Genomic DNA, 23767 nt, shown 5'->3' with positions numbered 1-23767 from the left:
GGGATCTATGTCTATAATGTTCATTGAATACAACAGTCAGAGAAAGGTCCCATTCCGAAGAGTTAAAAAATCAGACTTCTGCATTAACACGCATGCGTAATTTGTCGTTCTTTTTTACCACATGTACATCATCGTTCGGCTACGGAGCAGGCGACTGCAAGTTTTCTCCATCCATCTTTGTTTTGAGCAGCTCGGGATACGTCGTTTGCTGTCAGAACACCAGTTGGGTCAATTGATTTTAAAATTGAGTCGACGAAAGACATCATTTGGCCTCCAGGTGGTCGTTTGCCGTGTGGTGGAAGGTACAGAGCATAAATGTTGATTGGTTCGTTCTTGTCCATTCGCAGGATGTGGCCAATGAACTTGAGTTGACGCATTCTGACAGTTGACATTAGCGGAGATGATGAGGTGACTTCGTAGATTTGTTGATTGGCAACTCTATCAAGTCTTTTAATTCCAAGGATAATTCTAAGGCATTCAGATGGATTGGGACGGAATCCGAACGCCAGATTTTTTCAAGCTTCCAGAACACAGACTAGCTAAGTCCGTGTCTCCTTTTGAAGTCAGAAAGACTTTTTGCAACCATGGACCCCGAATACCGGAAATCATCAACCCGATTCAGTGCGTTTTGACCAACCATAAGATGTTGGTTGGTGGGGCAATTTAATGTGAGATATTCGGTTTTGTCAGTGTTTATCACCAGTCCGACTGAGGCAGCTGAATCTGTTGTGCTGGAGAGTTGCTTCTGTGCGCGAGAAATACTGGATTCAAGGAGGGCAATATCGTCAGCAAAATCAAGATCGTTAAGGAAAATGTCTTGATGTCTTCTGGATCTTCTTGGGTGGGTTACGAACCCTCCTGCAGGATTTTTATTTTGTGCATCTATCATAACAAAGTCTAATACGATTATGAATAGAAAGGGTGCAAGAACATCACCTTGAAGCACCCCGGTTGTGACATCAAACTCCTTAGATATTAGGCCTTCAATAAGGACAGCACTCTTGGAATCGTCATATAGTACTAGTATGGCATCAACAATAGGTTTTGGTATACCATACGATCGTAGAATCTTGAACATGGAATCTCGATTTATCGAATCGAAAGCCTTGCGAAAGTCGATAAAGGTAGCAACAAGTGGGAGCTGTTTAACCTTCAATAATGCGTCTCAGTATATGGACTTATTGGGCGCAACTTCTACCGGATCGAAAACCAGCTTGGTTTGGTCGAAGTCTACAATCGACGATATCGTATATTTTGTTTAGTAGGAGTTTGTTGTAGACTTTAGCACAAATTGACATAAGTGTTATACCTCTGTAATTATTCATTATTCATAAAAGTCTCCCTTTTTAGGGACAGGAATAATTAAATTGGTGATCCATTGTTTAGGAGGAACTTTGTTAACATAAAATTCGTGGCAAAAATCATGAACAATGGAAGCCATTGCATCGCCTCCGTCAAGAAGAGCTTCTGGAGTGATTCCACAGTCCAGTCCAGGTGATTTGTTCTTTTTAGAGATTTTATGGCTTTGATAGTTTCATTAAGTGTCGGGGGATCAGTATTTATTGGAAGATCAATTTCAGCAGGCCCCCGCCTGCAGCTGGTGTAGTTGATCTGTTGTTGAGGAGAGCACTAAAGTATTCCTTCCATTCTTTGAGGATTTCCTGCTGATTAGCTGGGTCTGTACCGTCCCGTTTTTTTACTTTCGAAGGTAATTGACATTTTTTTCCAGATAACTAGTTGATTATGGACCAGACTTTGTTAACTTCTTTCTTGTTGCTAGCCTCTGTAAGTTCAGCGAGTTGCTTTTCAAGATGTTTCCGTTCGTCATCTTTATATGATTGATTCAATGAGACATTTAGCTCTTTCAGTTGTCTCCTTGTGACAGTAGATTTAGAGATGATGTCTCTTTTCTTTGCAGCATCCCGAAGTTTCCTAATATCATCGATTTCTTTGGAGACCCTGGAGGACAAACCTGTTGGTACACGTTTTCCGAGAACTTCCAAGGCTACTTCACAGGTCGTGTTCTCGAAAGCATCGTAGCGTTCTGTGATTGTTTCTATTTGAGGAATGTTTCGGAAACGATTTGACAGTTGAAACTCTGTGGAAGCCCGAAACAGTGTGGTGTGTTACAACGCTCTTTATTGATTCAGAGGCTAGAAAAATACAAAGAAAGCCTAATTAGAATTTAAAATAAAATAAATATAGCTAAGTTCCGAATTCCGGAATCAGTCAGTTCCGGATGGAAAGGGCCAATACCGGAATACGGAAAACTATACGGAACTCCAATAGTAAAATGGCCCTAGAGCAAACAGAGGGCAAATAGAGGCCAGAAATAGAGTATGAAGCCAATGCGACCAAAGGACGAAATGTAATGCCCAAAAGACTCACGGTCTGTGACCAGAAAAATAGCTAGGAAAATGACTCCAAAATCGACTAAACGAAAGTCACAGACCAGGTCAAAAGGTGACCAAAATACAAGGAAAAATCTAAAGAATCCTAGAGAATCTAGTACCAAAAAAATGTACAAAAATAGGAAAAATTACAAGTCAAAAATATAGGAAAAACTTACTGAAACATAAGCTCCAAAGCACTGTGTATGGATGGCTCCACAGGAAATACCAAAATTAAATTCTCAAGTAAATCCAAAATGAAAATCAATTCAATAACTCTAAAATGTTACTGTGTGAATTTTCTCCAACGAGAAGTGAAAATGGAGTTTCTACAAACTCCTCAAAACGTCTACACGCTCTCATAACAATTTCTAGATTGAATTCAAAAGCAAAAAAGGGCGATAAAAATAGAGAAAATTGTGCATTGGAGCATTAAAAACTAATTAAATTAAACATTAAAACGCGATATCATACGCTAATTCCCAAATGGGAATATAGCTACCAAAACAACATACGTCATAATATGACAAGTCTCTTGAGGCCCAATGTTATCATGGCCGCAACACATGGCTCCTCTCATATGATTCGCGATCATATGATTACTCCAAATCTGATGGCTCCTCGTCGGGGGTCGAACACTCAATCAATAACACTAATTTTGTATTGGTCGTCTGTAAACATTTTTCCCAATTCGACAGTCTACCGAACGTACTGTGCCAGTGTCGTCTGGATACACCCTTTTCAATCGTTCCCATCGGCCAATCGTTTCGTGTGTTTGTTAGTGTGTTGTCCTTTAGTAGGACTATGTCTCCAGATCGAAAATTCCTTTCTTTGGTTCTCTCCATTTGGTGCGGTGCTGCAATTGAAAAAGATACTCTTCCTCCACCGCTCCCAAAAAACTCGTTGCTAAGAATTGATTCTTCTCCATCGTTTGCGAGAATATAAATCGGATTCGTCGAACTCTCCTGGTGGTGGTAAGACGACTTTGCTTTTCATGGTCAGCAAATTCATAGGTGATAGTGCCATTGGTTCTGTTGGGTCGCTTACGGTGTCGACAGTTAATGGTCTTGAGTTGATAATTGATTCTACTTCGACAAGTAGTGTTGTAAGGGTTTCAGTGTTTAGACTTGGTCCTTGAGATTTCAAGAGTGCAGCAAGGATCCGGTCTGATGCTTCTGATGTGACGCTCCCCACACACCACCCATTGACTTGAGGCTGGGGGGTTGAATTTCCAAATCCAATCACCGTCTTGCTCGTTCATGTATTTTGCAATTCTTTCGTGATCCATTTCTGAGATAGCCTTCTTCAGCTCTCTTTCGGTGCCAACGAAGTTAGTTCCATTGTCTGAGTGCATTGAACGAACTTTTCCTCGTCTTGAGATGAATCTTCTTAGAGTCATGATGAATGTATCGGTTTCTAAGCTGGATGATACTTCAAGATGAACAGCTCGTGTTGAAAAGCACGTGAAGATAACTCCATAACGTTTTAGTTCCCTCCTCAGCTCTTTGACGATGAATGGTCCGAAGAAATCCACCCCAACGTAAGTGAACGGTGGAGATTCGACAACTCTTGCCTTTGGTAGATCAGCCATGATCTGATTGGATGTTGATCCTCTGAGGTAACGACAAATGACACAATGGTAGATAATTTTTCGAACAAAGGTGTTTCCATTGACAACCCAGAAACCATGATTTCTCAATTCGTGAAGTGTGTGTAGACGACCTCTGTGAGTACACTTCTCATGACACCATCGAACGATTGACTCAGATAACTCATGATTCTTCGGTAAAAGAATAGGGTGTCTCAGTTTGAAGTCTAGGTTGGATCTCCGCAATCTTCCACCAACACGAAGTACTCCTGACTCATCAATGAAGGGATTAAGACTGGAAATTGGGCTGTGTTCTGAGACATGGTTTTGCTTCTGCAAGGCTGCAATTTCGTCTGTGAATTTTACTTGCTGGGTGGTGGTGATGATGAGCCTTTCTGCTCCATTTACTTCTTCAATGGTGGGATGAAGTGATCTTTCGATGTTTGGAGCTTTACAAATGATGCGTACGAAACGTACGATTAATGCTACGATACGACATAGCCTTTTCCAATTTGAGATCTGCTTGATTAACCTCAAAAACACATTATTTGTTGCATCTTTTATCATGATTGCGTTCACTTTCTTTAGTTCTGTATCGTTGGCGTTTAGCTTGGTTGAGGGCTTTGATTTCTTCCACATACTTTCGTCTTGCCAGAGGAATTCTGGTCCATGTATCCACATTTCTATCTTGTTTGCGTCTTTGGTAGAAATTCCTCTTGAGGAGATGTCAGCTGGATTGTCAGTCGTTTTGATGTACCTCCAGGCTTCAAGGTCAGTAGATGAATGAATAGTTTGGACACGATTTGCCACAAAAGTTTTGAATCTCTTGGTAGTGTTGTGGGAGATAGCTCAAAACCACCTCACTGTCGTCCAGAATACATGTTTGGCATCTTTGATTTGTACTTCTTTCTCGACAAGATTGCAGATTTTTGTGGACAATACTCCTGCTGTCAGCTCAAGCCTTGGTATTGATACAAATTTAATTGGTGCAACACGTGATTTGCCAATTACCAAGGAACAATGGATTTCTCCTTCTTTGTTGATTTGTCTCAAGTATGTCACTTGTCCATATCCTCTCTCAGAAGCATCTGAGAAGTGGTGGAAGATTCTCAACTGGTGTACCGAAGTCATCTGGCTGATAACATCGTGGTATGCTGATCAATTTGATATCTTGAAGGTCAGAATACCATTTTGTCCAATCGGTTGCAATATCCTCTGGAATTTGATCATCCCAGCCATGTTGCATCTTGCACAAAGTTTGGAGAATAAGTCTTCCTTTCAGGATGAATGGTGCTATCAATCCAAGAGGGTCATAGATGCTGCTTATCATAGACAGCATTCCTCGTCTTGTCAAAGGTTTCTGCTTCAATTCTGTCAGATCGAATTTGAACACGTCATTAGTGAGATTCCAGGACACACCGAGTGCTTTGTCAGTGAGTCCACCAAGTAGGGATGCATCCTTGAGTGATGATCCAAGATCCTCTTTTGGTAGAGAATTGAGCACGGTTTGACTGTTGGTTACGAACTTTACGAGGTTGAATCCTCCTCGTTTACACAGCGATTTGACACCCTGTATCATTTCAATGGTTTTGTTCGTCATCTTCTGATTTCACAATCATCGACGTAGAAATTGTTGAAAGGATGTTTCGTATCTTGTCGGGGAAATCTTCTGATTGTCGTGGCTGTTCTTCTGAGTGCATAACTTGAACAGCTTGGGTGATGATCCTGCACCAAAGAGTGGACGTTCATTTCGTAGTCGATAGGTGTTGTAGTTAGATCGTTGTCTTTCCACCAAAGGAAGCGAAGAAGGGATCGTTGGTGTTCAGAACAAAGACTTGGTAAAAATAGCTTGGATGTCTGCCATTACTCCAATCCGACCTTGACGAAAACGTGACAGAACTCCAACAATTTGATTGGTCAAGTCGGTCCGTTACAATTGTTTATTCATGATTGAGTCTGGAACTCAGCTCCACAATCCAGGACGACCCGGACTTTCCCTGGTTTTCGTGGATGATACACTCCATGGTGAGGAAAGATACCAAACTTGCTTGTCATCTGGTAATGGTTTTTGGCGATTCTTGCATGACCATTCTTCAATATGGTATCCATAAACGTCATGTAGTGGTCGAAAAAGGTAGGGTGCGTTCAAGTTTGCGTTTGAGACTTGCTAATCGTCTTCTGCAACGTCTGTTGTTGGTAAGTTGCTTTCTCCTCCATCTCTGAGTGGTAATGGAAGTACATAGTGACCATCCTCCATCGTTGTCTTTTCTTCCATGATGGACATAAACCTTTTGTCTTCGACTGACATGTGTGACTCTTCAAAGTCGATACGTCGTTAGACTGGTTTTCGACAAAATCAGTGTTGTACAACGCTCGTACATTTCTCCAATGTCCATTTCTTTCACATTGGTCTTGAAAACGAAGTGATTACTCTTTCATTTTCTGATATGTCAGTGACGATGGTTCTGTGACATCCAATTGATTGGCTCTTTGTGGAGGATTCTAATGGTCCAACGATGCACCATCCAAGAACGGTGCGATAAGGCAAATGGACCTCCATCTTGACTTGGGATGACTTCGATTGGTTCGATAGCTTTGAGGCAGTCTGCACCGATAAGAAGCTCGACAGGTTGATGGTCATTGTCAGGTAAGCTTCTTTGATTTTGCTCAGGTAATCCCATGCTTTAATCTTGGATTTGGTGGCGATCTCATTTTGGTCGACTGGTAGAATCTTCTCTTGAGAATGCTTTCTTGACAGTGATCGTTTGCTGCTGTTTAACGCTCTGACACTCAGCTCCTTGACGACGGTAGAATTGACTTCACCAGTTCCATTCACTGTGGTGATTGATAAGGAGGTGGTACGTCCTTTGATGTTCATCCGGTCAACCAAGGTATCAGCAATAAATGATGCTTGGCTGCAGGGGTCGAGCATCGCAAGGGTGTGTCTTTCTGATAAGGGATCGTCTGCATGTTTGATGCAGATTGGAACTACACACATTGATATAACTTCATGACAATTGGTTGCACGACAAGTTGTTGTTTTGGTTTGAGGTTGATCTGTGTCTTCCTTCACATCTTTGGTATCTTTGTTCATCTGATGATCTGATCTCCCTTGGTCTTTGGTATCAGTTCTATGGTCTGAATTGTCTCCATCAGCATGTGATGATGGTCGATCGTCTCTCTCTTGGTCTCTCTTGGTCGAAATTTGAAGCCGTGGAGGATAGTTGCATGCTTGGATCGACATACTTTACAGGTTCGTCGCCTTTGTGCACGTTCGGGCGTTGTGATCATGAGTCATCTTTTGGAGACATCAAAACAAAGTTTCTTTGATCTTATCATGATGCTACGTTGGTTGTAATCCTTTGCTAAGATGACTGGGCAATCTTCTGCGTCATGTTGTTGTGCTCACAGAACGGACAGATTTTGATCCTTGGTGTTTGTTCGTTCTTGGTTGCAGCAGTCTTGAAGGAACGTCTTGGGTTTCTTGAATGACCTTTCTCCAATTGTTTGGGTGAAGAGTCTTTACCGATAGCATGACGAGAGTACAATGGATCATTCACAAGGGTTGTTTCTTGCTCCATAAACGCGACAAAATGTTTCAAAGTTGGCTCCGTTGCATTCGATTGACGGAGTATCATAGCTTTTCGATTCCATCTGTCGATGAGAGGTGGTGGTAACTTCTCCAATAGCAGCCTGATGGTTTCTGGTGAATCCAGGACGTTAGAGTGATCACAGTAGAAGGTCTGCCATTTGGTCAGATGGTTCAGGAATTCGCGAAAACCTTTAGGGTTGCTGAATCGTAATGATTGCATATTTTTGATTTGGTTGCGATATGCCGATAAAATCAGATGTGGATTTCCAAATCTCTTCTTGAGTATATCCAATGCGGAGGAGTACCTATATGCAGACGGTAGTTGGATACAATGTTTGATTGCTTCATGAGCTTCAGCTGTGGTGTACTTCATCAGTCTTGTCAGCCTTCCTCTAGGATTTGGGATTTTCGATTCAACTGCTTCTTTAAAAACAGAGATGAAATGTGCATAGTTGAGTGGATCTCCATCGTACGATTCCACGTCCACACGTGGTGCCTCTTGTTGTTTCAACATGGCAAATAGTAGATCGTTCGTCGACAGCGGTTCAGGAGACGTCCTTTTCGGTGACGTAATTGGTGAATAAGTCTCCATAATATCATCCATCGATGAAGCCTGAACTGGTAAGCTCGAATGTTGAAATGGTTCTGTGTTAATTGATGTCATGGAATGGCGTGGATGTGATATCGCAGTCGGATTTTGCTTGGCTTGATGCATGTAAGTCGATGGGTACAATTTTGTCTGTTTGGAACATTGAGATGCCGCAGGTGGCTCCTGCATGGCTTGGGTATTGACGGGTGATTGGTACATCCTTGACTGATCAATGTTGAATGTCGCCTCAGGTGGCTCCGGCAAGGCTTGTTTGATTGACGATAGGTGTCTCCTTGATGGATCAATGATTGATGCCGCAGGTGGCTTCTGCATGGCTTGTCTACTGGTTGAAGATTGATGCGTCTTTGGTTGTTCAAAGCGTGACGCCGCAGGTGGCTCCTGCATGACTTGTCTGCCGATTGACGTTAGGAATGTCGACGATTGATCAAGGTGTGACGCCGCAGGTGGCTCCTGCATGGCTTGTTTGCTGGTTGAAGATTGTTGCGTCTTTGGTTGATCAAAGTGTGACGCCGCAGGTGGCTCCTGCATGACTTGTCTGCCGATTGACGGTAGGTGTGTCGACGATTGATCAAGGTGTGACGCCGCAGGTGGCTCCTGCATGGCTTGTCTTCTGATTGGCGATAGAGTCTTTGATGGATCAATGATTGTTGGTGCCGCAGGTGGTTCCTGCTTGGCTTGACTTGTGTCAGTTTGATCTTCATTCGAGGTTCTTGTACGAAGCACATCAATCCTTGCTGAGATAATGCTATCTGACGTTGTAGTTTCAGTTCCTTTGTCCTTTGAGCATGGTCATATTCTTCTTCGATGAATTTTGACTCTGCTAGTAGTTCGGCTCGTTTGATCTCTTCTTCAAGCAGTTGATCAGAAAGTTGACTATGTCTCGATCTTGGTGAACTCCATGTTGGTGATGTGGATCCTGACTTCTTCTTCGACGATTTGGAAGAGTGAGTGGATTTTGACAACTTGGAAAACATTGAAGAACTTGAAGAATGTGACGATCGTAAGGATTTAGGTGACCTTGATGATCGTGATGATTTAGAAGATTTTGATGATCGTGATGATTGCAAAGATTTACGTGATGATGCAGTGCTTCTTTCTTCTTCTTGAAGATTTAATGTCTGTATTCTGTCGTAAACTGACTGTTTTACGACATTGATTTGATCATCAACTGTGGTAAACCAATACTGGTCTTCAGCCTTTTCGTGTGGGTCGAGTAACTCGTTCAGCTCATTGTGAGTGCCCTCGAAAGTTAATGCTGTCTCGTTGTACTGTTGAAGTCGACTCTTGATAAGACTTTGATCCAGCAGGGCTAATGTTTCCATCATAGACTTGCCTCGTTTCTCTAATCTGTTGAGAAGTCTTTTTCGTTCAGCAAATAAGTGTTGAATGCGTGATTTCTTACCCTTCTCAGTTAGTTGTCTTTCTCTTTTTGGGTAGCGACGTGTTGGGGATAGNGTGAGGAAGATACCAAACTTGCTTGTCATCTGGTAATGGTTTGGCGATTCTTGCATGACCATTCTTCAATATGGTATCCATAAACGTCATGTAGTGGTCGAAAAAGGTAGGGTTGCGTTCAAGTTTGCGTTTGGACTTGCTAATCGTCTTTCTGCAACGGCGTCTGTTGTTTGGTTAAGTTGCTTTCTCCATCTCTGAGTGGTAATGGAAGTACCTAGTGACCATCCTCCATCGTGTCTTTTCTTCCATGATGGGACATAAACTTTTTGTCTTCGACTGACATGTGTGAATCTTCAAAGTCGATACGTTCGTTAGACTGGTTTTCGACAAAATCAGTGTTGTACAACGACTCGTACATTTCTCCAAATGTCCATTTCTTTCACATTGGTCTTGAAAAACGAAGTGATTACTCTTTGATTTTTCTGATATGTCAGTTGACGATGGTTCTGTGACATCCAATTGATTGGCTCTTTGTGGAGGATTCTAATGGTCCAACGATGCACCATCCAAGAACGGTGCGATAAGCAAATGGACCTCCATCTTGACTTGGGATGACTTCGATTGGTTCGATAGCTTTGAGGCAGTCTGCACCGATAAGAAGCTCGACAGGTTGATGGTCATTGTCAGGTAAGCTATCTTTGATTTTGCTCAGGTAATCCCATGCTTGATCTTGGATTTGGTGGCGATCTCATTTTGGTCGACTGGTAGATCTTCTCTGAGAATGCTTTTCTTGACAGTGATCGTTTGGTTGCTGTTTAACGCTCTGACACTCAGCTCCTTGACGACGGTAGAATTGACTTCACCAGTTCCATTCACTGTGGTGATTGATAAGGGATGGTACGTCCTTTGATGTTCATCCGGTCAACCAAGGTATCAGCAATAAATGATGCTTGGCTGCAGGGGTCGAGCATCGCAAGGGTGTGTCTTTCTGATAAGGGATCGTCTGCATGTTTGATGCAGATTGGAAACTACACACATGATATAACTTCATGACAATTGGTTGCACGACAAGTTGTTGTTTTGGTTTGAGGTTGATCTGTGTCTTCCTTCACATCTTTGGTATCTTTGTTCATCTGATGATCTGATCTCCCTTGGTCTTTGGTATCAGTTCTATGGTCTGAATGTCTCCATCAGCATGTGATGATGGTCGATCGTCGTCTCTCTTGGTCTCTCTTGGTCGAAAATTTGAAGCCGTGGAGGATAGTTGCATGCTTGGATCGACATACTTTACAGGTTCGTCGCCTTGTGCACGTTCGGGCGTTGTGATCATGAGTCATCTTTTGGAGACATCCAAACAAGTTTCTTTGATCTTATCATGATGCTACGTTGGTGATATCCTTGCTAATGACTGGGCAATCTTCTGCGTCATGTTGTTGCTCACAGAACGGACAGATTTTGATCCTTGGTGTTTGTTCGTTCTTGGTTGCAGCAGTCTTGAAGGAACGTCTTGGTTTCTTGAATGACCTTTCTCCAATTGTTTGGGTGAAGAATCTTTACCATAGCATGACGAGAGTACAATGGATCATTCACAAGGGTTGTTTCTTGCTCCATAAACGCGACAAAATGTTTCAAAGTTGGCTCCGTTGCATTCGATTGACGGAGTATCATAGCTTTTCGATTCCATCTGTCGATGAGAGGTGGTGGTAACTCTCCAATAGCAGCCTGATGGTTTCTGGTGAATCCAGGACGTTAGAGTGATCACAGTAGAAGGTCTGCCATTTGGTCAGATGGTTCAGGAATTCGCGAAAACCTTTAGGGTTGCTGAATCGTAATGATTGCATATTTTTGATTTGGTTGCGATATGCCGATAAAATCAGATGTGGATTTCCAAATCTCTTCTTGAGTATATCCAATGCGGAGGAGTACCTATATGCAGACGGTAGTTGGATACAATGTTTGATTGCTTCATGAGCTTCAGCTGTGGTGTACTTCATCAGTCTTGTCAGCCTTCCTCTAGGATTTGGGATTTTCGATTCAACTGCTTCTTTAAAAACAGAGATGAAATGTGCATAGTTGAGTGGATCTCCATCGTACGATTCCACGTCCACACGTGGTGCCTCTTGTTGTTTCAACATGGCAAATAGTAGATCGTTCGTCGACAGCGGTTCAGGAGACGTCCTTTTCGGTGACGTAATTGGTGAATAAGTCTCCATAATATCATCCATCGATGAAGCCTGAACTGGTAAGCTCGAATGTTGAAATGGTTCTGTGTTAATTGATGTCATGGAATGGCGTGGATGTGATATCGCAGTCGGATTTTGCTTGGCTTGATGCATGTAAGTCGATGGGTACAATTTTGTCTGTTTGGAACATTGAGATGCCGCAGGTGGCTCCTGCATGGCTTGGGTATTGACGGGTGATTGGTACATCCTTGACTGATCAATGTTGAATGTCGCCTCAGGTGGCTCCGGCAAGGCTTGTTTGATTGACGATAGGTGTCTCCTTGATGGATCAATGATTGATGCCGCAGGTGGCTTCTGCATGGCTTGTCTACTGGTTGAAGATTGATGCGTCTTTGGTTGTTCAAAGCGTGACGCCGCAGGTGGCTCCTGCATGACTTGTCTGCCGATTGACGTTAGGAATGTCGACGATTGATCAAGGTGTGACGCCGCAGGTGGCTCCTGCATGGCTTGTTTGCTGGTTGAAGATTGTTGCGTCTTTGGTTGATCAAAGTGTGACGCCGCAGGTGGCTCCTGCATGACTTGTCTGCCGATTGACGGTAGGTGTGTCGACGATTGATCAAGGTGTGACGCCGCAGGTGGCTCCTGCATGGCTTGTCTTCTGATTGGCGATAGAGTCTTTGATGGATCAATGATTGTTGGTGCCGCAGGTGGTTCCTGCTTGGCTTGACTTGTGTCAGTTTGATCTTCATTCGAGGTTCTTGTACGAAGCACATCAATCCTTGCTGAAGATAATGCTATCTGACGTTGTAGTTTCAGTTCCTTTGTCCTTTGAGCATGGTCATATTCTTCTTCGATGAATTTTGACTCTGCTAGTAGTTCGGCTCGTTTGATCTCTTCTTCAAGCAGTTGATCAGAAAGTTGACTATGTCTCGATCTTGGTGAACTCCATGTTGGTGATGTGGATCCTGACTTCTTCGACGATTTGGAAGAGTGAGTGGATTTTGACAACTTGGAAAACATTGAAGAACTTGAAGAATGTGACGATCGTAAGGATTTAGGTGACCTTGATGATCGTGATGATTTAGAAGATTTTGATGATCGTGATGATTGCAAAGATTTACGTGATGATGCAGTGCTTCTTTCTTCTTCTTGAAGATTTAATGTCTGTATTCTGTCGTAAACTGACTGTTTTACGACATTGATTTGATCATCAACTGTGGTAAACCAATACTGGTCTTCAGCCTTTTCATGTGGGTCGAGTAACTCGTTCAGCTCATTGTGAGTGCCCTCGAAAGTTAATGCTGTCTCGTTGTACTGTTGAAGTCGACTCTTGATAAGACTTTGATCCAGCAGGGCTAATGTTTCCATCATAGACTTGCCTCGTTTCTCTAATCTGTTGAGAAGTCTTTTTCGTTCAGCAAATAAGTGTTGAATGCGTGATTTCTTACCCTTCTCAGTTAGTTGTCTTTCTCTTTTTGGGTAGCGACGTGTTGGGGATAGAGCTGTTGCACCAAGTAAAAGCGATCCTGTTTCATCATCTTGAGATGGTATGCTCTGTTTGTCATCAGGTTCCTCGACAACTTGGGTACCTGCACGACTAGCATCTCCCTCATCTCTGGGTTGATTGACTTCTATGGCGGTCTGGTCAACTTCTATGGTGGTCCGGTCAACATCTGTGACGGTACGGTCAACATCTGTGGCGGTACGGTCAACATCTGTGGCAGTACGGTCAACATCTGTGGCGGTACGGTCAACATCTGTGGCGGTACGGTCAACATCTGTGGCGGTACGGTCAACATCTCCATCTCCATTGTGAACTCCAACGAGTTCTAGGGGACGATCGACATCGTCTCCATTCATTCTTATGTTTCACTTTGTGGAAGCCCGAAACAGTGTGGTGTGTTACAACGCTCTTTATTGATTCAGAGGCTAGAAAAATACAAAGAAAGCCTAATTAGAATTTAAAATAAAATAAATATAGCTAAGTTCCGAATTCCGGAATCAGTCAGTTCCGGATGGAAAGGGCCAATACCGGAATACGGAAAACTATACGGAACTCCAATAGTAAAATGGCCCTAGAGCAAACAGAGGGCAAATAGAGGCCAGAAATAGAGTATGAAGCCAATGCGACCAAAGGACGAAATGTAATGCCCAAAAGACTCACGGTCTGTGACCAGAAAAATAGCTAGGAAAATGACTCCAAAATCGACTAAACGAAAGTCACAGACCAGGTCAAAAGGTGACCAAAATACAAGGAAAAATCTAAAGAATCCTAGAGAATCTAGTACCAAAAAAATGTACAAAAATAGGAAAAATTACAAGTCAAAAATATAGGAAAAACTTACTGAAACATAAGCTCCAAAGCACTGTGTATGGATGGCTCCACAGGAAATACCAAAATTAAATTCTCAAGTAAATCCAAAATGAAAATCAATTCAATAACTCTAAAATGTTACTGTGTGAATTTTCTCCAACGAGAAGTGAAAATGGAGTTTCTACAAACTCCTCAAAACGTCTACACGCTCTCATAACAATTTCTAGATTGAATTCAAAAGCAAAAAAGGGCGATAAAAATAGAGAAAATTGTGCATTGGAGCATTAAAAACTAATTAAATTAAACATTAAAACGCGATATCATACGCTAATTCCCAAATGGGAATATAGCTACCAAAACAACATACGTCATAATATGACAAGTCTCTTGAGGCCAATGTTATCATGGCCGCAACAAACTCTCTTTTGACTTCTAAGGACTCAAGTTTCTTCCAGTTGTATTTTTGTCTTGCGAGGGATTTTCCTTTTGTCGTTCTAAGGCTGACTTTAACAGTAGCACTGAGGATTCGATGATCAGAGTCGACCTCTACAGTGTTGTAAGCTCTACAGTTTCTCAGAGAGTTTCTCCATTTACTGCTGATAAGTATGTGGTCGAGCTGGGCGTGGGTGCCAGAAGGATGCCTCCAAGTCCACAACCGCGAGACTGGTTGAGGAAAGTGTGATTGTGCGTGGGTTTGATCCTAGACAATACTCTATGAGTCTCTCGCCATTATCATTTGTTTCATCATGCATAAGGGTGGTACCAATACTACTCGGGGCGAATTCATGGCTATCTTTGCCGAGTCTTGCATTAAAGTCACCGAGAACAATGTGTATGTCATGGCGTTTGGTGTCATTTGAGGTGTGATTGTTGAGATCCCCGTAAAAAATATCCTTTAGATCAGTATCAGCTCCTTCGGTGGGAGCATAAGCGACTGTGATAACAAGACGTGGATTTCCGTTGAAAGTCACAGAGATAATACGATCGGATATGAATTTAGATCCAGTAACACACTTAACAAAGTTTTTGGATACAAGAAGACCAACTCCTCCAACTCGAGATTGGGATGCAGAGTTATAGAAGAAGAGCCAGTTTTTATCATCTGACCATTTTTGAGATATTGGATCAGTAGAGTGGAGACGATGCTCTTGGATTCCGGCGATGTTGACGCCTGCGTCAATACCGCCGCTACAAAGTTGTTGAAATTTACCTGTTTTATACAGGGTGCGTACGTTGTATGTGGAAAGAATGATAGGTTCGCGAATGGGTATGCGTGTACGATCGGCCGCAGTGGTCCTTTCGGTTTCCCGCTGTTGCTTCATGAGGTCATTTCGACAAGTACGAGCTCCCATCGCATCGAGGTTTGGATTATTTGCAGTTGTCGTAATCATAGGTTTGAGTAGACATTATTTTGGATCCCCTGTCTACGGTAAGAAGTGGATGATTGGTCCTACAGCTCACTGATTGGGGGGAAGAACCAGATGTTGGGGTCCTTGGTGGGTACTCTGCCTTGATTAGGGCAGAAGGATTATTTATTTCAAGGTTTACTCCTCAAGATCCGCTGTGTTTCGTCTATGCCCATGCATATTAACAGGGTTACCTCGAGAAGGATGTGGCTTTTCACCACGCACAGACGGTCATTCACTGTGGAGAGGCTTGAGGTGCAAAAAGTGCTGTAGAGACGCTTCACACAGTGCTGGGAGCAGGGAGACCAGTCGAGGACGCCACAGAAGACCATCTCGAAAAAGTACTACTCCTCTGCTATCCCTTAACCCACATGTACTGGTTAATTCCCGTGATAAACAATTAGGAATGAATCGGTAGGGGTGCTTCAGTCACTTTTCGGTCGGGGTTGGGGATGGCCAAAAGTGGACTTTTTATATTCTTCCTTTTTGACTATTTCGATATTTCCGATTTTTGACTATTTCGATCTTATTAGACTAGTAAACTAGTCGGTTATTACTTATAACCTTATAATAAAACTGTCAATCAAATAATGTAAACATAATTAAATATTCAACGCCTTTTTTTCTTCACCTAAAATCGTAAGGAGAGACATACAGATATCTGTATGTCTGACCCGTGCGGGATTGCATTTATTTTTCTTTCTGTTTATTGCGTTTTTAGAAATGCTCATTTATTTATATGGGGTCCATTTGTTTCATCACCATTTATGTCTCTTATGCCACTTTTGCCACCTTTTTCCCATTTGTTTCATCAAAATGTGTTCAAAAGTGTTGAAAAATACTTACATTTTTACCACCTTAATATACATTGGTCATTTGTGTTCTTTGTGTCAAAAGTGGAAGTTTGCCAAGCTTTTCCAAGCAAAAAGAAATTCGCATTTGTTTCTGCATTCTGGGTCAAAAGTGGAAGAATGTTATTGTAAATGGCGGCAATAATCGAATGCATAATTACGATGCGTTTCACTTTCGTTTTCTTGTTAGTTTGTTTATATTTCCGACATAATTTATGCGGCCATTATTGACGTAACTAAGAGTTCGCAAAATGGTAGACTTTTGCCATTTTTAACACGGTTTCCATTTGTTTCACACGATGGTGGCATTTGGGGAAAAGATGGCAAAAATGGAAGTTTTGAGGTAAGAAACAAATGGACCCATGTTCCCATGTTCAATGTTACTATGAAATATCATTTAGTCAAAAAAGTTGGATGGATTCTCAAAAACCTAAAAAAAGTTGTAAAATTACACAACGTTTTTTGAGGGAAGTAGCTTCTAGTCGTTGAAATTCTTCTTGAAATCAACTTTCCAATCCACTCTCCACGGCAATTTCTATTTTTTATAAGAACTCTTTATTATAAGCACTATTCCCACGTTCCTGTGTCCAAGGAAAGACAGACGCTTGCTAGTCTATGTTCGTTCGTTCATTCCGTCTGTTATCAGCTTTTCTCGGAATGGGGCTCATTAGTTTCTTCTGATTTTTTGCACAGTGATGCAAAATGGTGATTCCCAAAAAGGGACGGAGTTCCATTTTCGAAAAATGCCGGAAAAACTGTTTTCCATAAAGATGCGTATTAACTATTAGCATAATGCCCAAAATGTGGCTGAGTCGGATTTCTGAGAAAATTTCCGGTCGAAAATGCCGGAATTATGCCGGAAATCGCCCCTTTTGCAGATTTTCATTTGACTTTTTCCAAATATTTCTTTGTTTTTTCACATAAAAATTAACTTCCTTCAATTCAATATTTTAGCTGAAAAAAGAGAGAAAAAATTTCTTTCGAAAATTTTGTTTCCTCCGCCAAAATTTCTTCGCTTGTTAATTAAAAGGTATTTCCTACTCCTTCCTAGATTTTTTTGAAGTGCTTAGAAATTAGCTTGCTGGCTCCTGGATTTTACTCCAAAATTCCTACTCCTGAAAAAAAACACAGATATTTTGAAAATTTCCGCCGCTGTCTGCTGTGGGGGGCGTACGGTATTTCGGAATTGCGGAAATCGACCCTTTTTTCTTCGGAATTTCGGAAATCAGGCAAAATCCCTTCGGTATTTTGGAATTCTGAAGTTATTTCGGCATCGCAAATCCATGAATTTTTGCTTCAAAATTTTGGTATTATAAAGTTTTTATCCTGCTTTTCCGGAATTCATACATGAAAAATCAAATTTGATGAATAATTAGTCAAAACGGAGAAAAATACCCCAAAAAATCGGTATCGGAATTGCAAGTTTTTTTTTACGGAATTTCGGAAATTTTGGCAAAATCATTCGGTATTTCGGAAATCGCAAACCTTGTACGCCCCCCCTTCTGCTCCCCTGTACTTAACATAGGTTTAGGACCTTCTTAGGATATCTCAAGATTAAAAAGCTCAAATTTGCTTCAATGCAAATAAACCAATAAATACCGTGAGTATCACAGCTCGAATAAATTCGTTAATATTTTCTCTTTGAAAACTTGGCCTCTGGATACTCAGGGTAGCAAATAAGGCTTGGAATAAAAATATCGACCGTTTTTTTATATTGAATAATCGATCCATATCGATCTAATGGCGTCAAACCGGATTTACTTATCGGTACTTATCTGGCACCCGATGTAGAAATTTTCTTTCGACACGCTAAGAAAGCTCTGGGGAAAGGTCGGGGAAACTTTCAACATCTGCTGGAAGGTTTAGATTACGGAATTTCGCCTGAGCCCTAGCTCCGAATTAAAAAAGCGGAGGGGGCCGGCTTAAAAATGGCCGATATGGTACCTAATATAATAAGCGTCCCCAACCCGCCAATCAACCTCGTCCCCGTGTATCCCAGGCTTTATTTACGTTACTTATGGACGCCAGAGAGTTTTTGAATTACGTAATCTTTCGCGTTCGAAAACCAGCCAATGCCAGGGTATTATCTAGCGCTATCAGTAAGAATCAAAAAGCTGATAATACGCAGGGATCGAGGTTGCCCGCTAATTAATTTACGGGCTCGATGTATGATCGATACATAATCGATTTATAATCGATTTATAATCGATTTATAATCGATGGATAATCGATTTATAATCGATGCATACTCGATTAACGTCGATGACGAATCGATTAACGATCGATGAAGAATCGATTAAAGATCGATGACGAATCGATTAGCGATCGATTAACGATCGATGACGAATCGATATACTCGATTGAAATACTAGCTCGATAATGGATCAACGAAGGATCGATACTCAAGACTTTTTAATGGCTGAATCTTTGATCGATCTCCTATCCGGATCGATAAGTAATCCATCGATCACATATCGATCCGTCATCGAGCCGTTCCGATGATCGATCCTATCGAGCGCGGGGGTCTGGACTTAAATTTTTTTCACTAAATTTGTTTGCCATTTTATTCACACACCGGCTGACCGGGCCGGGGACACTGACAAACGTTATAAACAAGAGAAGAACAGTCAGGAGTAGTTTTTGCCTATGAGGGGGTTTTATCTAATCTAAAGAATCCTGTGCATTACTAAAAATAGACAAAAAGAGCGAGAAATTTCATAAAAAATGACATATTTCGCTGTCCACAACCCCGACCGAAAGTGACTGTACCACCCAGCGATTCATTCCCCTTCGTTTTATCACGGGAATTAACTACATGTGGTTTTTAAAAGAACGACAGGCTGCTATAGGAAAGTATTTTACAATTTTCCCAATATTTCCTACGGATATTTTCATATTTTGATTTAAAAAAAGCCTACTCTGGTGCGAAAGAGAAATCGTGTATTTTTTAATACAGGTATATGGACCCTAAAAACTACAGTAAAAAGTGGACGGCTATAAAATTCTAATAGGCTTAGGTGTAATATTGTTATTTTGTATACTCAAAGTTTTGGTAAATATAAACTCTTCCTGATAGGTATCATTTATTTTATTTCTTCTCCAAAGATTCAGACGACCCACGGCATGGCCCGAACATGTTCGGGCCTGTTCGGACCATGCTCGGGCCACAAAAAAGTATTATTGAATCGGCCCGAACATTTTGTTGGGACCATGTTCGGGCCATGTATTTAAGTAGTAGAATTTAATTTTATTTACCTTTCCTGGTTTATCTTCATCCATTGTTAAATATTTTCATTAGACAAATTCAAAGTTCCAAATACCAGTCAGTTTGATTCACAAAGTTTTTGAATTTTTAACTCAGGAATTTTTGCTTCCTTTAGCTTTCCGAGTTATTTTCTTTTTTTTTTAACTCGGGAATTTTTGCTTCCTTTAGCTTTCCGAGTTATTTTGTGCTTGTGGTTTCGATCAATAGATTAAAGCTGGTGTTTTTTTATGAAGAAAAATAACTCGGAAAGCTAAAGGAAGCAAAAATTCCTGAGTTAAAAATTCAAAAATAACTCGGAAAGTTAAAGGAAGAAAAAATTACCGAATTAAAAAATGATAAATAACTCGGAAAGTTAAAGAAAGCAAAAATTCCTGAGTTAAAAAATGGAAAATAACTCGGAAAGTTAAAGTAAGCAATACAAACCGAGTTATGAAATATAAAATGACGTCACTAAATTCCAAAAATGACGTCATAACTCGGGATAACTTGGTTTTTTCGTAACTCGGTTTTTTTAACTCGGAAAAAATAACTCGGGAATTCCGGGCCTCGCAAAGTTGTATAACAGTACAAAAAAATATCCAGAAAAATTCTGCTTCGAATAGGAGAAGACCACGAGAAAAGGGAACGGGATAAAGAATAAAAAGAAGACCATATTATGTAAGATTCAAATCATTCTTTTTAATAATTTTCCTAACTTAATTGGAAAATAGATGATTAACTTTATATTTGAACAATACAATGTATAGCAATGTGCCCTTCCGGTTATTACCATAATGGCTTTATGGCAACTCCTGAACTTGGGCACATGATGTACGGTTACACATTTTGTGGATTGCATTGTGGAGTCACAAGAGTGCTCAAACTGCGAGCAGCGAGCAATGCATAATGCAAATAGTGAGCGTCTTAAATGAAGACTCTCCACCCAACAATATATATTTGAATAAAGATGAAGATTTTTAAATTTGTTTGCTAAAATATATTGGGTCCTGAAATTACACGCGCGGTCGTAGCAAGTTTTCGAAAATCTGGCCCGAATATGGTCCGAAACTGCGCGGGCCCGCGCGGGCCACGCAGTAGAGTCAGCAATGTTTCAAAGATTTCATATTTTTACCCTATGTACCCCAAAACCCACACGCACAAATATGGTCGCTGCGCACAGTGGAATCAACATAGAGCATTGATTTTTTGCACCTGATCCTCTACTTAATTCATTAGCCATGCATAATGTAGTTGCAAACTTAAGCTTTGAGTAACCACCTAATGTACTACATAAACCACATCATGTGTACCCCAAAACCCACATTAGCTTTTTGGAATTTCAATAATTTGAGCGATAAAACTCAAAAGAATATATGTAGCCAATGTTTCCATGTACATTTTGGGACTGTTTGTCATAAACTATTCCTTTTTAGATAGTTTTCTTGATCTATTTTTTGAGTTATCTCAAGTTTACAGTTTCTTTTTTAGTTAAAATACTATTAAAAAAGATAGACAACACAATGAAGCCAAAGTTTAGATTAAGAGTGAAAAAGCAAACAACAAGGGATGAAGCAAATGTAGCTAGAAAAAAGACAAACTTGAAAAATAAGCAAATAGAGGAGGCAGTCCAGTTTTGCATTGAAAATGGGATGAGAGGTCAGGCTGCTTTGAACACTGGAAACTATCCTTCATGCTGATTTTATCTAGGATCTGGAATAAATGGGCACCTCGGGAAACCCTTGTGAAATGCTCAAAGCGTGTTGGAGTCACTACAACAGCATTAAAATGTTGAGTACATGCAAGAGGACAAATTTGAAAGAGGAAGTAACCTGTTAAATGAGGAGGCTGGTTCGTCAGCTGGTTCGTCAGCTGGTTCGTCAGCTGGTTCATCATCATAATCAAATTCAAAGCTTGCTGAAGCCGTGGTATAGTGGTAGTCGACCTTGGCTTCTGTGCAGGAGGCCAGGGTTCGATTCCCACTCACGGCAGTTCACTTGGCAAGTGAACGTTCCTTCGCCCGGGTCAACCCATGCCATGTGAGGGGAATTGGGTAGTCAGTTCAAGGTGCTGACGGGACGCTCATTAGTAAGCGTCTATAGTTGCGAGAATAGGCCTCTAAAGCCTCCTGCAACTCAACCAAATAGAATAGAAAAAAAAAGAATAGAATAGAAACATCTCCTGGCTTGATTGTATCACCCAATAAAAGAAAGAATTTGGCTGAATATTAGAAGGATAAGTTTGAACAGGCACAAAGCTTACTAAGGGAACTTGGTGAAAAAAGCATTGCTTCAGAGGAGGTACCTGGTTTGTTAAGTGTGAGGAAAGTCAAGCCATCGACTGAAAGGAAATCAGTTAGGGTAACAAATGTTTATGGATGAGAGCCAAAGATGTTGCTTCACAAGTCAAAGTCATCAAAGAAAAGAAGACAGAAGCAGAAAAAGCCAAGAATAAAAAAGCTAACCAAAAAGAGGAAAATAAAGTTGATTTTCTCAAGTGCATGGACAGATGCACATGCTCCAATGAAAAATGCTTGGCTATTGGTCTCAAGCAATGTTCCATTCAGTTCCATTTGTAAGAATGTGTAGCAAAGTAAGTTGCAAGGTAAATGGTCACAAACCGGTGGTGATCCTTCCAGCTAAATCCCATTACAGTTCATCAAAAAGGTTTCAAGGTTGTTTGATGACAGTGATGAAAGTATGTCCAAAGAAAGATGATGAAACATATGAACAAACATATGAAACAGATGAAACAATTGAAGACAAGGAAAACAGTGATCCAGAGGAGTAGGCTCTTTCTGATATGCAAAATGTTTGGAAGACCATCAAGCCTCCAGTCAAAGAGGTAGATATCATAGGCAAATGTTATGCTTGCTGTTTCCAGACCAAACGTAAGACATAATTTTTTGTAGGCAAAATTTGTCGAAGGTTTTTGATTGAAGAAGACAGTGATGTTGATAAAGTAGAAATTCGATGTTTGAAGCCTAAGATAGGCCCAAGCACAACTCTTGAAGATACCCCTCAGCACCTTCCAGACATTGGTCTTGGAAGCAATCCCTATGAAATGAAACAAAATGAACATCCCAGAGTACTTATTGATAAAGGAACGTTTTGCAATTGTTTCCAAAATGAACGGAAGTATATAATAACCTTATTATTAATAAGAAAGTGCTTGTCATGATTATTGACTATTCAAAGTTATTTACATACATATTCTTGAAATGTCATTTTCATAATCTGAGTGTACCCCAAAAACCACACTGTGATAGGCCCATCTTTATGACAAAATTGTGAGATTCACAAAGAATTCTTTGCAAGCAAACTTTAACAATTGAAAAGATATACCTTGATGGTTGATTTTTATCCTAGGTTTGCAAACTTAGTCTCCTGATTTATGAATCCAGTGACCCTAGTGTTAAAATTTTGAAATATTTGGACTGTACTTTTTTTATGAACAGGGCTGTAATTTCCTAAAATGAAAATATTTCTGAATAAATTGTTATTAAAACACAGCCCTACGATATCAGGGCTCTCCAAAATAGGAATGTTTTTCATCCTAATGCTTTTTGGGGTACCATGGTTTTTGGGGTCCATATACCTGTACGCCGTTCATTAACTCAAATCAAATGACTTTGGACATTCGGTGAAATGGTGGCTGAATTACCGTCCCAAGTTAGAGCAGTTGACGGTACGGGAAAGGTGTATTGTAAAAAGGGCGCGCTAACAGTGAAAGTTATCGTGACATGTAATAATGACAGAAAGTATGATTGATAAACTTGGTGAGGTTATCAAAACAAATTTGTTGTCAAAGAGATTTAACAGTAAGTGAAAATACAGGCCAGACAGTTAGTCACACTAGCGTCCCGCCGAAATGCATATCAAAGATTAATGCTGCGAAAGCGCTATATCGTTTACTTGACTCGCAAGCAAAGAATGCACCGCCAAACTTCTAGAGGGATTCATGAAAAAATAACCTAACGCTTTTTAATGAAATTAACATTCTCAAGAACTATGAGAAATTGCCTAAAATTTGAGCCATAGATGAAAAAATTTGAGCCAAGTCGACCTTGAAAACTAATTTGAAGAGCAACTTCCCAAGAAAAAGATCTATGGGGGAGGCGGAACCTACCTAGATCCGCGCACCGCCGGATAGACCATTTCCTGGAAATTTTGCTGGACCTCAAACACTGACCCATTT

General features: G+C 40.8%; 4 protein-coding genes and 1 long non-coding RNA gene across 5 annotated transcripts; all 5 read right to left on the bottom strand.

Annotated features, from left to right (window-relative positions):
* Positions 1–2119: 2119 nt before the first annotated feature.
* Positions 2120–2736, bottom strand: LOC136804337 (uncharacterized). Its single transcript, XR_010846265.1, has 2 exons — positions 2570–2736; positions 2120–2153 (listed from the first exon to the last, which is right to left on the bottom strand). It is a non-coding gene; the product is annotated as an uncharacterized lncRNA (long non-coding RNA).
* A 768-nt stretch (positions 2737–3504) lies between these two features.
* On the bottom strand, positions 3505–4659 carry LOC136804413 (uncharacterized). Its single transcript, XM_067061125.1, has one exon. The coding sequence runs from the start codon at positions 4657–4659 to the stop codon at positions 3505–3507; it is 1155 nt and encodes a 384-aa protein (XP_066917226.1).
* Positions 4660–8584: 3925 nt separating this feature from the next.
* Positions 8585–9697, bottom strand: LOC136804412 (protein Hook homolog 2-like). Its single transcript, XM_067061123.1, has one exon. It carries the CDS (start codon positions 9695–9697, stop codon positions 8585–8587), a length of 1113 nt encoding a protein of 370 aa, XP_066917224.1.
* A 1542-nt stretch (positions 9698–11239) lies between these two features.
* Positions 11240–14270, bottom strand: LOC136804411 (uncharacterized). Its single transcript, XM_067061122.1, has 2 exons — positions 14104–14270; positions 11240–13687 (listed from the first exon to the last, which is right to left on the bottom strand). The coding sequence occupies exon 2, from the start codon at positions 13616–13618 to the stop codon at positions 11240–11242; it is 2379 nt and encodes a 792-aa protein (XP_066917223.1). The 5' UTR covers positions 13619–13687; positions 14104–14270.
* Positions 14271–14662: 392 nt separating this feature from the next.
* Positions 14663–15463, bottom strand: LOC136804410 (craniofacial development protein 2-like). The gene has a single exon (XM_067061121.1). It carries the CDS (start codon positions 15461–15463, stop codon positions 14663–14665), a length of 801 nt encoding a protein of 266 aa, XP_066917222.1.
* Positions 15464–23767: the final 8304 nt, after the last annotated feature.

The sequence above is a fragment of the Clytia hemisphaerica genome, unplaced genomic scaffold (genome assembly GCF_902728285.1).
Source record: "Clytia hemisphaerica strain Z4C2 unplaced genomic scaffold, Clytia hemisphaerica genome assembly, whole genome shotgun sequence".
Lineage (NCBI taxonomy): Eukaryota > Metazoa > Cnidaria > Hydrozoa > Leptothecata > Clytiidae > Clytia > Clytia hemisphaerica.
Note: the sequence above shows the minus strand (reverse complement) of the source record. Positions and strands in the feature narration are given on the sequence as shown.